The 14,681-nt window shown below is 42.9% G+C and overlaps 1 protein-coding gene across 3 annotated transcripts; it reads left to right on the top strand.

Annotated features, from left to right (window-relative positions):
* Positions 1 to 4,193: 4,193 nt before the first annotated feature.
* slain1b (SLAIN motif family, member 1b) lies at positions 4,194 to 13,768 on the top strand. Of its 3 annotated transcripts, XM_028980476.1 has the most exons (11): positions 4,194 to 4,400; positions 4,539 to 5,546; positions 6,929 to 7,065; positions 9,213 to 9,365; positions 9,562 to 9,678; positions 10,345 to 10,494; positions 10,617 to 10,994; positions 11,501 to 11,512; positions 12,148 to 12,297; positions 12,393 to 12,675; positions 12,857 to 13,768. In XM_028980476.1, the coding sequence occupies exons 2-11, from the start codon at positions 5,146 to 5,148 to the stop codon at positions 12,930 to 12,932; spliced, it is 1,857 nt and encodes a 618-aa protein (XP_028836309.1). In that variant the 5' UTR covers positions 4,194 to 4,400; positions 4,539 to 5,145; the 3' UTR covers positions 12,933 to 13,768. The 3 variants fall into 3 exon arrangements, with proteins under 3 accessions (XP_028836309.1, XP_028836310.1, XP_028836311.1); XM_028980477.1 differs by lacking the exon at positions 11,501 to 11,512; XM_028980478.1 differs by lacking the exons at positions 9,213 to 9,365; positions 9,562 to 9,678 and having other exon boundaries at positions 4,195 to 4,400.
* The last annotated feature ends 913 nt before the right edge of the window (positions 13,769 to 14,681 follow it).

The following is a 14,681-nucleotide window of genomic DNA, read 5'->3' as shown; positions in this document are numbered from 1 at the left end:
CACACCCAGAGATTTTAAAGAAAGGCAAAAATTTGCACGAAAATATGCATGGCACTGCACTTGCAGAACTTTCCACAACACGTAACACAGACACACACACACCTTAGAAACATTTGAAAACCAATTGAGACATACCCTGGGGCTGAGTCTTGACACTAATGTACTATAAATGTCAGTGTCTGATGGTAGCAGTAGTACCTGTCAAAAATTCGGCTTCATTAATTTAGGGAGCCATGTTTAATGTTTTGTCTATTGACATTTTATAGAGGTTTCATCTGTTTTATACTGAGCTGACTTTACAATGGCCTACACACCCTCTACGAAAACAGGTAAATATGATTTAACATTATGAAGACAATGCTTTGACTGTGCAGTAGTAATGCCTCAATCTCTTTGACTGTAGCAGACGTCCTGAAGAGGAGGACCAAGCTGAAGGATGACAGCTGGATAAAGAGAAATGCAGACCAGGAAGAGTCAGTAGTATACTCAACAGATATAATAAATACTTATTGTGACCAAAGCCTGTGTTATTAATTCTTTATTTGGCATTTCAGGATAGATCCGAATTATGGCAAAGTTGTCCTGAACCCTCTTAAGCAGTGGGAGGGAATCAGCAGGTAAAATCACCCAATATTTTTGCCATCACTTTACAGAATTCGCAAATGATATTTACCCTGACATTGTCTCGGTTGGTATGAAAATGTGTATCTTGTACACTGTTGTTTGTGCTGAGCCTGTTCCCATTACCGTCCACAGCCAGACCAAAGCAGAAGATGCCAGCCAGACCAGTAAAGCTGGCTCAAACTCTCCAGTCAGCAAGTCTACAATGGGGTGAGTTTCATGGCTCTGCGTCATCTGTGTAAGCTATAATCAACTGTGATATGGAACAAAAGCTTTCAAATATATCACTGAAGATCTTTATTTCCAGGATCTCCCTTATTCTGCTGACATACGGCATGACGCGAGAACAAAATAGCCATATACATACACTTACTTATATATTGTTGGTACTAAATTAAGTTGCTTTCCGACGTTACAGAGCACCTTTGAAAGCAGCTTCTGCTGGCAATAAAACCCAGATAATAATGAATGTAATCCAATCCAGTCATGTTGGCCTGTCTGAAAAAAATGTGTTAACACGGTTTCTCTTTCATCAGTGTCACTAATGCCACCACAAAAGATGAAACAGTCAAATCTGGCACATACAAACCTGCAGTCCCTGCCAAGTAAGGTTCTTGGAGCACAGATATCATGCCTTCATTGTTTGTGTGTTGTTGTGTTCCATGAATCTAGGAATTTAGTAACTTGTACTGTTTTATTAGAAGTGCCACAGCCTTGAGTCCCACAAAGAGCACCTTCACTGAACGTGTTTTCTCAGATGCAAAATCCACCAACAAAGTGTGAGTGTCCTGATTCTGATTATACAAACTGCATATATAAAATATAATATTAGACTTTAATCCTTTCACACTATGAAGTTGTCAAAAGATGCTTGTTTTAATTTACAGGAGTTTTCCCAGAGTTACATCACCACAGGCTAAAACATTCCCGAAAGATGTCACCAGCAAGTAAGTCAGTCACAGATCAACTTTAAAACATAAAAAAAAATTATTCTGTTCATTGCACCTAAAATTCTGCTTGAAGACGTAATATAACTATTGCACATTTTAAATATTCACAATTTGAATCAATCATCCATCAATCAATCATCTTTTGCTGATGTCTTCAATGTCGCATATAAATAAAACTACAATCAGTCATTGTCTCTGCAGATGACTTGTCTTTTCTTTTTGTAAGTGATGAGCACAAAACAGTCCTGTCTGTTGATGCAACAGCCTCCAAGTAAGTATTTGGAGCAAATATCTTTACACATGTCGATGTTGGAATGGAATACTGCATTTCAGTTTTTTTTAAATAATGGATTATTTTTCCATTTATATGAAGGGAGGAAACAAAGCTTAAGGCCCCTGAATCAACACCTGCTGTACCCACTTCTACCTCTGTGTAAGTACATTAATATCGCTTACAACTTGACACAAAGCAATTCCCACAAAATTCTTATTACGCTTGGTCCTATGTTGTGAACTTAGGAATGGTTTCAGTCGCTTGAACAGTGTGGAGAAAGCTCCATCCACCCAGAAAACAGAGGTGCAGCAGCAGCCACCTCCAACTGTGACCCCTTCCAGGTATTTAGATCACTAGATGGCAGTTCATCTGGGACAGGTACTGTAGATGTGTAGACAGTAAAACGTATGTGTCCATTAATTACATTATGTAGATGTTTTTTTGTAAGTAACTCCAGCCTGATGGTGTAATACTTGATATTTTGTACATTTTCTTGACTGAATGGAACAGTGACATGGTACTCAAATTTATTTTATTTTTTTGATGACAATAGGAATGGTGTCACTACCACCAGCAGGGCTGAAAAGACTTCAGCCACCAAAGTGTCTGAATCCCAACTTCTGCCCTCCCCTACAGCTCCCACACTCAAGTAAATCCTCAGTTGATTTAGGATTTAATTGTAAAATTTGAGTGTCTGAATGTGCTGAAATATAAAATAGATTCTATAGACTATAGAAATTTTGACTAGACCTTCAACTTTCATAAAATACACAGTTTAAGATTTCAGTGCATAGATATTTAAAGACTGTAGATTTATGTAGATTATCTTTGATTGTTAACCTAGGAGCAGTGTTACGACTCTAAATAGTGTGGACAAACCCCCTGTCTCAACTATGATAAAATCCCAGCCACCGATGGATAAGCCCAGGTATTCTAATCAGGCCTGTTTGCGACCAATAGTCTCCCCTCTATCCAGAATAACAGATGGGTTTTTAATGTCTGCTGCAGTGCAGTTACATGAGTTATTTTTTTTATTTTATGTACAGTTTCACAGAGACATCGACTCCTGCTGTGTCCCAGCCTGCATGTTCATCCCCTTCAAAAAATCCAGCTGACAAGTAAGACATTCAGCTACATCCAGTGTCATGACCGAGGGAAAATTCACGACGTCACTGTGCTCCCATTGTTTTCCTTATTCCCCTTACATCATCACAGGACTAGCAGTACCAGCATTTTCTGTTTGGAGATGCTCAGAGTGTAGCAAATATAATCCATACAATCAGTGAAATAGAAATAAAAAAGGAGACAGATGAATAATCTACTTTTTCATTGCATTCATTAAAAAAAGAAGATGTGCAAAGCACAGGGCTATCACAACATATTCTTCAAAAAACTTATTAATTTGTCATTATTTTGATTATTTTAGTGAGACAACCAAGACGCATGCTGTATGAAGATCTTTATTTTCTGATGAATCTGTTTTCAGTACATTGGACGACCTTGCTGAGACTCTTCTTTCCACAAACAACCACAGCGTGAAGTCATCTCCTGCAGTGAGCAAATCTGCCAGGTGTGAATCTCTGTAAATCTTTTTTAGCAATAAAAAGTATTTAAGTAATCTGATGATGTTGAATAATCAATCTGATCAAGTGCCTAGAGTTTTAATGTAGAATAATAAACTCTAAACCTCTTTCTCACTCTGTACAGTACACTCAGCCCAGCTCCGTCCCAAACTCTGAAGTCTTCTCCTGAGAAGACCACAAACGGCAGGTTGGTATCAGTCAGATAGCTCTGCATCTGTACTCATGGTATTTTTCATTATTTCTCAGTTGAATGTTACTCATTTGCTTTTTTAGTCTAAAGGATGGCTATTCCTACAGCGTCATCACCAGCCCAACCAAGACTGCCAAGCCGTCCACACCCCTAACACCCACAGCAGACAGGTTAGATGTTCTCTTCTGAAAATGACAAATAGCAGATTACGCCACAAAATGAATGATAAATTGGTATTTAAATTGGTATTACTATCTCTAGGTACCGTTTTGAAGACACACTTGTTCTGAGCCCTGCGAGAACCCAGTCAGTGTACACCACCCCAACAAAGTAAGAATCCTGCAGAAAGGTGTAGCTCACGTAGTAACATCAAAATAATTAAATATGGTATAAATCATTTTCACTGTCTGTTTTTCAGGGCAGAGCCTGGAAAAACTCCGTGCTCGTTCTGCCGCAAGCCCATAGTGGAAAATTCAAGGATGATCCTAAAGGAGCTGGACATCTACAGTCACCTTTCCTGCTTTAAGGTAACCTGTCATTATCGCCAGCCACTAAAAGAGATCACCCTGGATTAAACGCTGGATTAAACTCCGACAGAATCGCAGCGCTCTGCTCATGGACAATGCTGGCTAAAGTTTTATTTCTTAAACCAATTTGCCCCACAATTCTCTTCCTTTAGTGTGCCACATGTCATCGTATCCTTGGCAACATGGAGGCTGGAGGGAGTCTGTGGGTTCACAGGGACACCGTGAACTGTGAGGACTGCTTCGAAAACACCAGGGGTACGAACTCATGCCAGCTAATCAAATGTGGCCAATTAAATATTCCGTCTCTCTTTAGAACCTGTTCTTTACATCAGAACAAAATTTGTGTCTGCTAAATCGGAGGATTTTCATATATCTTGTTTCTTTGAATTATAGGACTCTGGTTCCGCTGATCCTGGGGAGAAACTGGGAGTATTAAACCACCTCAGCATATTTAGCACATGCAATAGTAATACATACAGTGCACATATTCTGAAATGGGTGTTGAGATTTTTTATGCCTTTATAATTACATATGTTTATATTCCGGAAATCTGCATAAATGATTCGGATGAGGATCATGCTGACATCAGTTCCAGTGCTTCAGACTGTTCAAATTTACTGTATTCTGCTTTACTGTTACTTTACTCTGTGGCTGATTCCTTGGGGTGAGCAAAATATGTTGGAATGTCAATAAAACATTTGTAAAGGGGGGAATTGTCCCTGTAACTACTGATTGTAAGTCGCTCTGGATAAGGGCATCTGGTAAATGCTGGAAATGTAAATTCGGTTCTGGCGAAACATCCGACATCTACACGCAACACGTGGAAACGAGATGCAGATCGCGGCGAAGGTGAACTTGTGAGGGTGGAGCCCGTCTGATGGGCATCCCAGCAGCGGCAGGAGGGGGAGTGTCTGGGAATTGAGGGCCAGCGGGTGGGTGTCTGAGGACTTCGGAGCTAACCCTCCATTTTTCCCCCGCTTTGTGCATTTCGGGTTTCGCGATGGAGGCCGCGGTGCTGAATCCGCAGATCATGAGCGCGGACGTGAAGTGCGGCGGCGGCGGCGGCGGCGCCATCAACGCGGAGCTGGAGGTGAAGAAGCTGCAGGAGCTGGTCAGGAAGCTGGAGATGCAGAACGAGCAGCTGCGGACGCGCGCCACCGCGCATCTCTTCTCCGCGTCCCCGCTCTGCGGTACCGGGGGCCGCTGCCTCCCCAGCCCGCCCCCGACCGTCTCCTGCCCGCCTTCCTCCGGCCACCACGGCGCACCTGACGAGCCCTTCCAGTATTTCCAGCCCAACCACCCCGACGACGGTGCGTGCACGGATCCCACGGTGCTGGACGAGGTGGAGCTGCTGGACCTGGACTCCGTGTTTCCTGGTGCGGGGGGTTCGGATGAAACCTGGTAAGGGGCAGGGACCGTCCCGCCTATAATAAAAACGATGGCTGTCAGGTGGACTGTCGCGGAAAATGTGCGCTTTATGTCGCGGTAAAGTCACGGTCGTTTCGGGCGGCCACGTTGGGGAGAGCGGCTGGGTCCCGCTTGTCAGAACGCAACAAATGCTTCACTAAACTCGCTTTATACGGGACGGAGGAGCCAGATTCCCACCCGCAGCCGGTCAGGCGGAAGATCTGACCCACATCCGCTCCCTCCGTTCAGGGCATCGTGTGTTCGTGGCATCATCAGCACTCAGGCTGCTGAAACAGACAGTGTAACTAACATTGGAAAAAATAATAAGGATCTCTCCCATCTCAGGACACGGGCTTAGTGCTGTAAGTCACTGTGGGCAGCGTGTCACGGAAAGTGGGGCAGCCGTCAGAGATTAGCTGCATCCTTAAAATGACAGCGGCTTTTACCGCAGTGGGCTTCCGCCCTGGGCTCCGTTGCCACAATCAGTGGTGACATTAAGGCCACGTGCCTGGTATTGAGAAGGTCCCCCTGACCTGTCGATGCATGGCCTCCACTAGAAGATACGCTGTGCCACCAGGGACATTGTAATCAGATCGTTCAAGTCCTGTACGGTGTGAGGTGGTGTCTCTGTGGACTGGACTTTCCAGCACATCCCTCAATTGAGTAGAGTAGAGTAAAGCTTTATTGTCATTTCAACCATACACATTAACAGACAGCACTTGGGACATGTCACAATAAGATATTAGGACAAATACACGCCCGGGGAGCAGTGTGTGGGGACGGTGGTTTGTTCAGTGGCCTAGCATATAACTAAATATATCTATGCCTAGTAAGAGCAGGAGTGAGAAGAAATAAATTAAGTAATAATAAAATAGGCTAAATTCACTGTTCAACTGCAATATTAAGTAGATTGTTCACATTTGGTTAAGAGGATGAGACATGAATATAGAGCGCAAGTGGACATGTTCACTGTGTAGGGTGGGTAGTATGGATGTGGAACCTTTTGTGGAGAAGACAGTAGAATGTGAAAGGAGACAACATGGTGTTTAGGAATTGCTTGACGGGATTGAGATCTGGAGAAACTTGAGGCCATTTGTGTACCATTTTGCAGTATTTTGGTAGCTCCTGGTCGCTGTAGACCAGGAACATCCCACAAAAGCTGCAGTTTTTTGAGATGTTATGACATTTTGGTTCTTGTCTGTGTCACTCAAATCCTTACATTTGTCCAATTTTTCTGCTTCCAACAACATATCCAGCTTGCTGCCGATTATTTCCCACCCACTGCCAGGTGTCAGTGTAGTGAGATCCTTTTCGTCTGTCAGGGATCGTAATGTTATGCCTGATCTGTGTATATTTTACCATACATTTCTCCCCAGGCTGTATATCTCCCAGAAGGCATTGCTGTGGAGGGAGGGTGGGCTGACACCGACGCAGTGGTGCAGGCAGGTGCTGGACAGTCCCCATCCAGATGTGGAGGTCGCCCGGCGTTCTTTCTGCCAGCGGCTAGACACAGGTAGAGCAAGCCCTGTCACATGACCTCAGCATCAGATTTCTTTCCTCCCTGCTTTTAATCTCTTATTAAAGATTAAAAAACCTTTTGCACAGTTTAACACCTCTTTAAGTATCAGTGAATGTGTGATTCTCACTTGGTCCCCCAGGTAAATTATTTGATGCTGATGACGAGGGTGAGATCACACGCGCTTCGGTCTCCTCTGGTTCGGCCGCATCCGAGCCATCTGTGTCAGTCAGTCTGATTGTTATTAGCATCCTAAGGATCAGTTTTACCTAAAAAAATTCTCACACTTACTGTACAGTGAACTATTACATGCACACTTTCATGTTAATACACACACACATACACATTAATAGTTGCTAAATGATCTGATTTACACTGTGTTTACCCCTTTTCATTACATACGCCTCTGCATAAAGAATTTCATAAACACAAAAATGTAAACATAGGCTCTATGGTAAGGTATTTGAAAACAGAAGAATACACACGTTCTCTCACACACACACACACACACACACTTGCACAGTCTTGCATCATGCCACGCACACATAACCCACTTTCTGCTGCTTCATGAGTACATTAGTTAGATCTTAATGATGCTTCTCCCGGTGTGCTGGCGATGCTCAGGAAGGGAGGGCCACTCACGGGGGTGGCCGCCTGCCGGGATCCTGAAAGAAGGTTTCCGCTGCGTTAACGAAGATTAACCTCAAGAGCTTACAACTTGGAGTCAACGCACTCCGGCTGGCCGTGCGTCACGTCATGTAATGTGATGCATCAAGGTCGCTTCTTCTTTAATCGAGCCGGAGAAACGCTTTTTCTTCCATCTGAGTTATGTGGGCTCCGTGGGCCCGAGTTGCTGTGAAGAGGGGGACCCCCTGCTGAAAGGCACACGGAGCAGCTTGTTGCTATATTCAGGAGCGCCAGCTTGGGAGACCAGTGCCGTAACCATGGAAACTGTGTTTACATGAAAGGAACCGTCCCCTTCATTTTCAAGTGTTCTAGTGTCTGACTGACAGGCTGAGTAACCTGTGTGTTCCTGCAGCCGTGTTCACACACCTACACATGAGGCAGATGCGGCCTTTTCTTTAAGAATCTATTCTGCTGCATTTTCTTTTGTGTGTGTGTGTTTAAAGATGTGTTGACTGTTTGTGGATTGTAGGTATCTGTGTGCAGGCATATGAGTATCTGAAGATACATTCTACATGTGTAGGTGTGCATGTGTGGTGTGTAGTACTCGGTGGTTGTAGCCTAGTGGGTAACACACTTGCCTATGAATTGGGAGACCACAAAGTAACAAGGTCACTTACTACCATCGTGTCCCTGAGCAAGACACTTAACCCTGAGTGTCTTCAGGGGGAATGTCCCTGTCAATACTGGTTGTAAGTCGCCCTGGATTAGGGTTTCTGGTAATATCTAAATGTATAAAATATGTGCTGTTTATTTGTGTGTGTGTGTGAGTGTGTGTGTGTTGTTGTGTCTCCTATAAAAGGCCAGTATTGAGCTGCTTGAAGACCTGAATCTGCCTTTGTGCTTTTTGGTTTTGGCTAACAGATGTATCTCTTGGCTGCTGGTCACTGGCTGTTTTGTGCGCCCATAATGCCAGTGCTCTGTGGCGAGGCTGCTTGCTGTGAAGTACTAGCTGTGAAGTTGATGCTTGCATAACTGGGAAGAAAAGGCTTGTGTTTGTACCAGATCTGCTCTGGGTGACAAAGGGCCTTTTAAATTGATCAGGATGAGTATTACCACACTGTCATGGGATTTACAGTTTGGCAGTGACACTGGATAACTAAGCCTGGTACGGCTTATCTAATCCCTTACCCACAATGCCCTTCATTGTTCTATGTCTGTCCTGAAGACCTGGTTTTCCTTGTGGTACTATTTGGGTTTTTTTCTCATGACCCTCAGCCTGCTTTAATGTCTCACTGCCATTCCGGTGTCCATCTAGCTTCTGACTGAATGGATTTAGGTGGAGGATCACTCTCTACACAGCAGTGGTTCTGACAAATATCCCACAACCACAAAACTAGCACCTCACCACCAATGACCACATGTGATCATGTGATCAAGTAGTCTAAATGCACAGAGCTTTTTTGAAAATCCACATAGGCCCTCCTTCTCCAGCATCCACATCTCTGTCTCCTCCTCAGCCCACAGATGGAGGGGCGTGTTCCCCACACCCACCTCCTCAGCCTTCCCTCACTGCCGCATAGCTGGAGTCTCCCCTCTCTGCTCCTCCCCCCCATCCTCCAGGTCCTGCTCTGCTCTCACCCCGCCTAGTGTCCATGCCTCTGAGAGGCCAGGTAACACACCTACGACCACACACACTCATATGCCCTGTGGACAATATGTATTTCATCACTCTGATAGTCATTCATATTCATATACATTTGTTCGACTTTTATGATAATTTAACTTATGATAATTTTAACTGTGATATTTTTTTGCTGGATGTCCACAGTCTAGTCCTGAATCTATCTCTGTCTCTCTCAAATCCAGCATCCTCTGTTTCACCCTCCCACCCCTTGCACCCTCTGGCCCTGACCCCACCGGGGAAGGACTGCTCTCCTCTAGCTGAGAGAACCCCCACCTTTCTCTATCACCAAGGCAATCGCAGTAAGCCTCGCTGCGCCCATCGCCATTTTCCCATTCCCATAATGCCACTCCACCTCACCAAATCAGCCAGCTTGTGTTCAGTGTGGCTCCTCATCATATCTTGCATGTTATGATCTCTGGGTGTATGCAGTTACTCTGTAAGGGCACATTAGCATCTCTGCAGAATTATTACTGTGCTGGATTATCAACTCAATTTAGACATTTAGAGAGTATGTGTAACTGTGATGATTCAAGTCATCTTTTTATCTTACTTATCCAGTTCCGGGTTATAAGGAACAATCACAAGGCAGAAACAGCTTCAGAAATTCCATCAGGTGGAAGAATGTGAACATTATCAATCATAATTGTCTCATTATATACATTTACATCACATGTATAAAAATGCAGAACAAAATTCCGCTACATGATTCCATGCTTTCATGTGTATCCACTTGATTCCTCATGACTGATGCCATGATGTGAATGTTTGTCAAGTCCCCTTTAACATGGAAATTTACAGGATTAATTAACAAATATTTTTGTGATGCATTTAGTCTGGTTAGACTGAATATGATGTACTATACAGAATTAATAATTCTGGTTGGATATGGATCTGTAGTGTATAGTTTTCTTGTTAAAATTTAAATTCTGTTCGCGTGTGTGTGTTTGTGTGTGTGTGTGTGCAAGGCTGCAGTCTGCGACGGAGCCCCTTCAGTCCACAGTCGTCTCTAGACAGTGAGCTCAGTGCCTCTGAGCTGGAGGACAACTCGATCTCGATGGGATACAAGCTGCAGGACCTCACTGATGTCCAGGTGATGGCCAGACTGCAGGAGGAGAGTAAGTCAGGGGGACAGAGGGGACTAAGAATTCCAAAATCACTCCCAGCCCAGAGACAAGCCTTATTATAGTTACTGTCCTGTTTGAACCATATGTCCCTCTGTGTGTGTTTGTCTTGTAAGGTCTTCGGCAGGAATTTGCCACCACCTCAGCATCTGTTAACCGCCGCAGTGCCAGTTTCTCCTTCCAGTTCGGCCAACAAGGAGACTCACATTTGGAGGAGGAAGAGGATGAAGATGATGAGGAAGATTATGGCCAGCTCCCCCCTCCCCAGCCCCGTCTCACGCGGACAGGACCCTTCCAGCGTGGCCTGTCCCACTCCCACACCTTCACCAGCATCAGAGACTGGAGGAAAAGCACCTCCAACCTCTCCACCCCATCCGTTCCTCAGTTCTCCTCCGCCTTCCATTTCCAGTCCCACTCCACACTCACTACACCCAACATCACCACGTTTGACCAACAAGGACCCAAGACTGACCAGGGTCCCAGGCCCAGCTCAGGTCAGTACTGGAACAGTACTGGATCCTTTCTAGTCACTTTAATGGCTTTTAATTAGGAATGTGTGGCTCATTTCTACACGGTCGTCAGCTGCCGTTTCTGACTAAAGGACCACCAATGACCAAATATTATCTATAGTGTCACTGAGGTCAACCTGATGATTTTTCACCCAAGGTGGTGCAGTAGGGTAAGCTTTAAAACAGAGGGATAGTTGTTTGAATTCAGTGCCTTTCAGAGAAACGTAGTTGATATTAAATGATGCAGGAATGGTTACTGCAATTTTAAAAGACCTGAACATAAATATCAAATACTGATTGGCATAAGAATATGAAAGGACTCTTGTGGCTTTTAAATACAAAAAGCAAACAGACAGAAGTTGCATTATTTTTCAATGTTTCTTTTCATGGTTTTTCTTGTGTTTATCTTTGTGTGTGTGCGTATTTGCCTGTTTTGTTTGTTTGACTTGTAACCTTTGGAAATCTTTGTGGATCATCTTTTTGGAAACCAGTGGAATTTGAGAGTAAGTCAGCTTAGACATTTTTTTTTTGTCCTTGTTGGTTGTAACATTTTGTCCAAGCAAAACCATTCATTAACGTTTAAACATTTAAAAAGTAAAACTACTAAATTCTGAGACATTACATGCTATGGCAAATAAAACATGTTTTTATATAACATTAGCTGTAATTTACTGTATATGGTAATAAGATGTCCTTTTGTCAACCACAAACACCTCTAAACACTGCACTTTCACTCACTGACCTGCCAGCCTGTTTTAAGCCTCGCCTCAGCTTGCCTGTTCCAGTTTAGAAGTCTGAATCACCGCCAGAGATGTCTTAATCTGCTGAATCCTTCAAGGGTTCAGGATGGATGTATTGCATGGAGAAGTAGATGAAGAGAAAACAGTAATCCCTTGTGAATAACTCTAAGCAGGACGTTCTGGGTGGAAAATAAATCTGTAATACTTCTTAGGGTTCATTTTGTTTTGGGCACTTATTTGGATGGAGTGCTTTCATGTGCTTTATCTAACTGATTTATGTGTATGTTTGTGTCAGTGTGTGTGTCACAGACATGCATGTATTTTACTGTGTGCATGAGTGTTTGTCTGGATGCACTGCATATATCTGTTTTTCTATTTAAAGCTCTTTCCTCCTTTAGACAAGTTACGGAGGAGCATGCCCAACTTGGTTCGGGCCCCCAGCATGCCTAGTGTACCCTCTCCAGTTGGTCATGTGGGTTCCACTGCCTCCATTCGTAACAGCCAAAGTTTTGACTCATCCAGCGGCTTATCCAGACTGCAGTCAGCCAGTGAGTCTTTTCACACAGCTCGTCTGAAGAGGAAAAACACTGCAGAGAAAAGTAGTTTATCTTTGTCCATTTACTGCTCTCTGTACCCTGTTTAGTCCCTTCACCTGGTCAGCTCCAGAACCGGGTGCAGAGCGTAGGCAACTTCCTGGTGTCTTCACGGCCGACGCTGAAGGCCACCGCCTACGTCAGCCCCACGGTCAAAGGTTCTGCTACCATTGTGACCTCCACCAGTTTACAGTCACTGACCAGCAGTGGAATTCCTCTGCCCAGCAAACCTAGCGGCATTCAGGCGGCAGGTCGCAGTGGCCTACCCCGCCCTGCCTCGTTCCTTGGGACCAGTTCCACCTTGCGGAGTAAAATTGCCCAGCCGGTTCGGAGGTAAGAGTACATGGTGTCACAGGATTGATTATTTGGATTTTCATTAGATCAGTTTGCAGTTGTTTTGTTTCTTTGTGTTCCACACATCATGACAGCAAAAATAATTTTGTTATAATAAACCAAAAAAAAACCTTATTGTGCATGGTGCTAATGTTTTTCTCTTTTTTTTACTCACATTCAGTTTGCTGACTCCTCCAAAGAATTTGACCACCCTTAGTGCCCTGCGTGACGGAGCCTGGAAAGATGGGTGCTACTGACGCTGGTGACAGGTGACACGCAGCAGTGCGACCCTGGTGCCAGTGAAGAGCTGACTGTGTGGCCCTGCTGGTTGGGGCAGCACACTACACCACTAAGTGTTCTTGGAAAATAAATAAATATGAGTGGGGAAAAATCAGAAGCTGTGAAGTGAACCCCAAAGTGATTCCCACTGTGCTTCCTGTATGAACATTTTCAGACTGAGATGATTTTTTAATATGCAAAAAATCAACATGAGACATAACAATAAAAGAAAGAAGGGAACAAAACATTTAGCTTGTAAAGATGAGAAAAAGACATCAGGCATGTTTAGACATATTTCTGTCTTAATACATTCATGCCAATACCTCAATTTGCTCAAAAATGTCAATTATTTTGGTAATATTATAAGGTCACAATGTGCATTTTAGCTGTTAAATCACCATATCCAGCGTCTTTGACTTGACATTCACTGCCTGTAACTGTGTTTTAATCTGTAATGGTGTATATTCAACACCAAAATGCTGCTAATTCATGTCCATATCAATGGGCAACAGTTTTTGCATATTCTGAGATTGAATCTAGCCAAAAAATTTAATTGACAGTTGAAGTTGAAGGCTAAGAATGGTCCCAGTGCATGTTCTGATGTTACAGACTTTTTATAATGTGTAGATTTATTAAAACCAATTAACCAAATTTCAATTATACAAACACTTTATTGTGCACTATAAAACAATAGAATTAAAACACAACACAAATGAAGCTTTGAGATAAAATTATCTTATTTTCACACCCTTTCTGTGTCTAAATGTATCTGCTATTTTGATGTGTTTGCTATTAAACATGAATTGTTAAATAATTTGTTTCTGAATATTGTTTATTGAAGAACTGTGATTCTGAAGTTCTGTAGCACTGACTGAATTTCTAAAGAAACGTATTAATCTCAAACATTCACATTTTCATTTAACATTTAACAACTGCCACATGATTTACTATGGAACGAGTGTCAATTGAATATGTTTGTGTATTTTACATTTGAATTAAAGTTGTTGTTAACATATTCACTTGTTCTGGAATCATTTGTGAGGTATACACAAAAGGGCACATGAAACGTTTGTCACTTACTACACAAGAAATATAAAATTTTACTGAAATGCATGTTATTACTTTCATGTTGCATAGAAATCAGACATACAGCACATGTAGCTCTGACCATATATTTTGTCTGGTTAAGTTTAAATTTATGTTTAAATTCTGAATAACTTTATAAATTTTTCACTTACATTGCATTAAAATTGTAGTGTCAATATTGCCAACTAGTATCACACATGCCTGTCACAGCCTGACCCAGTTCTACAGAGAAGAAAGGGCCAAATTAGTATTCATAGAGGAAGGTCTTAAGATGCTGTTTGAAAATACTTAGCAACTGTGCTGTTCTAGACTAGTGTCTTCCTTGAACATTCAACAATGTAGGGAGCAGGCAAGCAGTTTTTAGGGTTGAAATGTGAGATATAATAAGGGCTCTGAGGTTGAATGGTACATATATAGATAGCAATTTTATTGCTGTTGCAATAAACCATGTCAAAAATACAAGTACTACTGAAACCTGGCCATCCACCAGACCATACCTAAACACAGCACAGTACATTGGGGGGGTTGACTTTAGGATAGGAGGATAAAAAAAAAAAAACACCACTGAAGCATAAGCACATAGACTCCACACAACATAAAAACACAATTGCAACAGGGGAAGGGAAAATGGACATGGATGT

Source organism: Denticeps clupeoides, chromosome 5 (assembly GCF_900700375.1).
Source record: "Denticeps clupeoides chromosome 5, fDenClu1.1, whole genome shotgun sequence".
In the NCBI taxonomy this organism is placed as follows: domain Eukaryota; kingdom Metazoa; phylum Chordata; class Actinopteri; order Clupeiformes; family Denticipitidae; genus Denticeps; species Denticeps clupeoides.
Note: the sequence above shows the minus strand (reverse complement) of the source record. Positions and strands in the feature narration are given on the sequence as shown.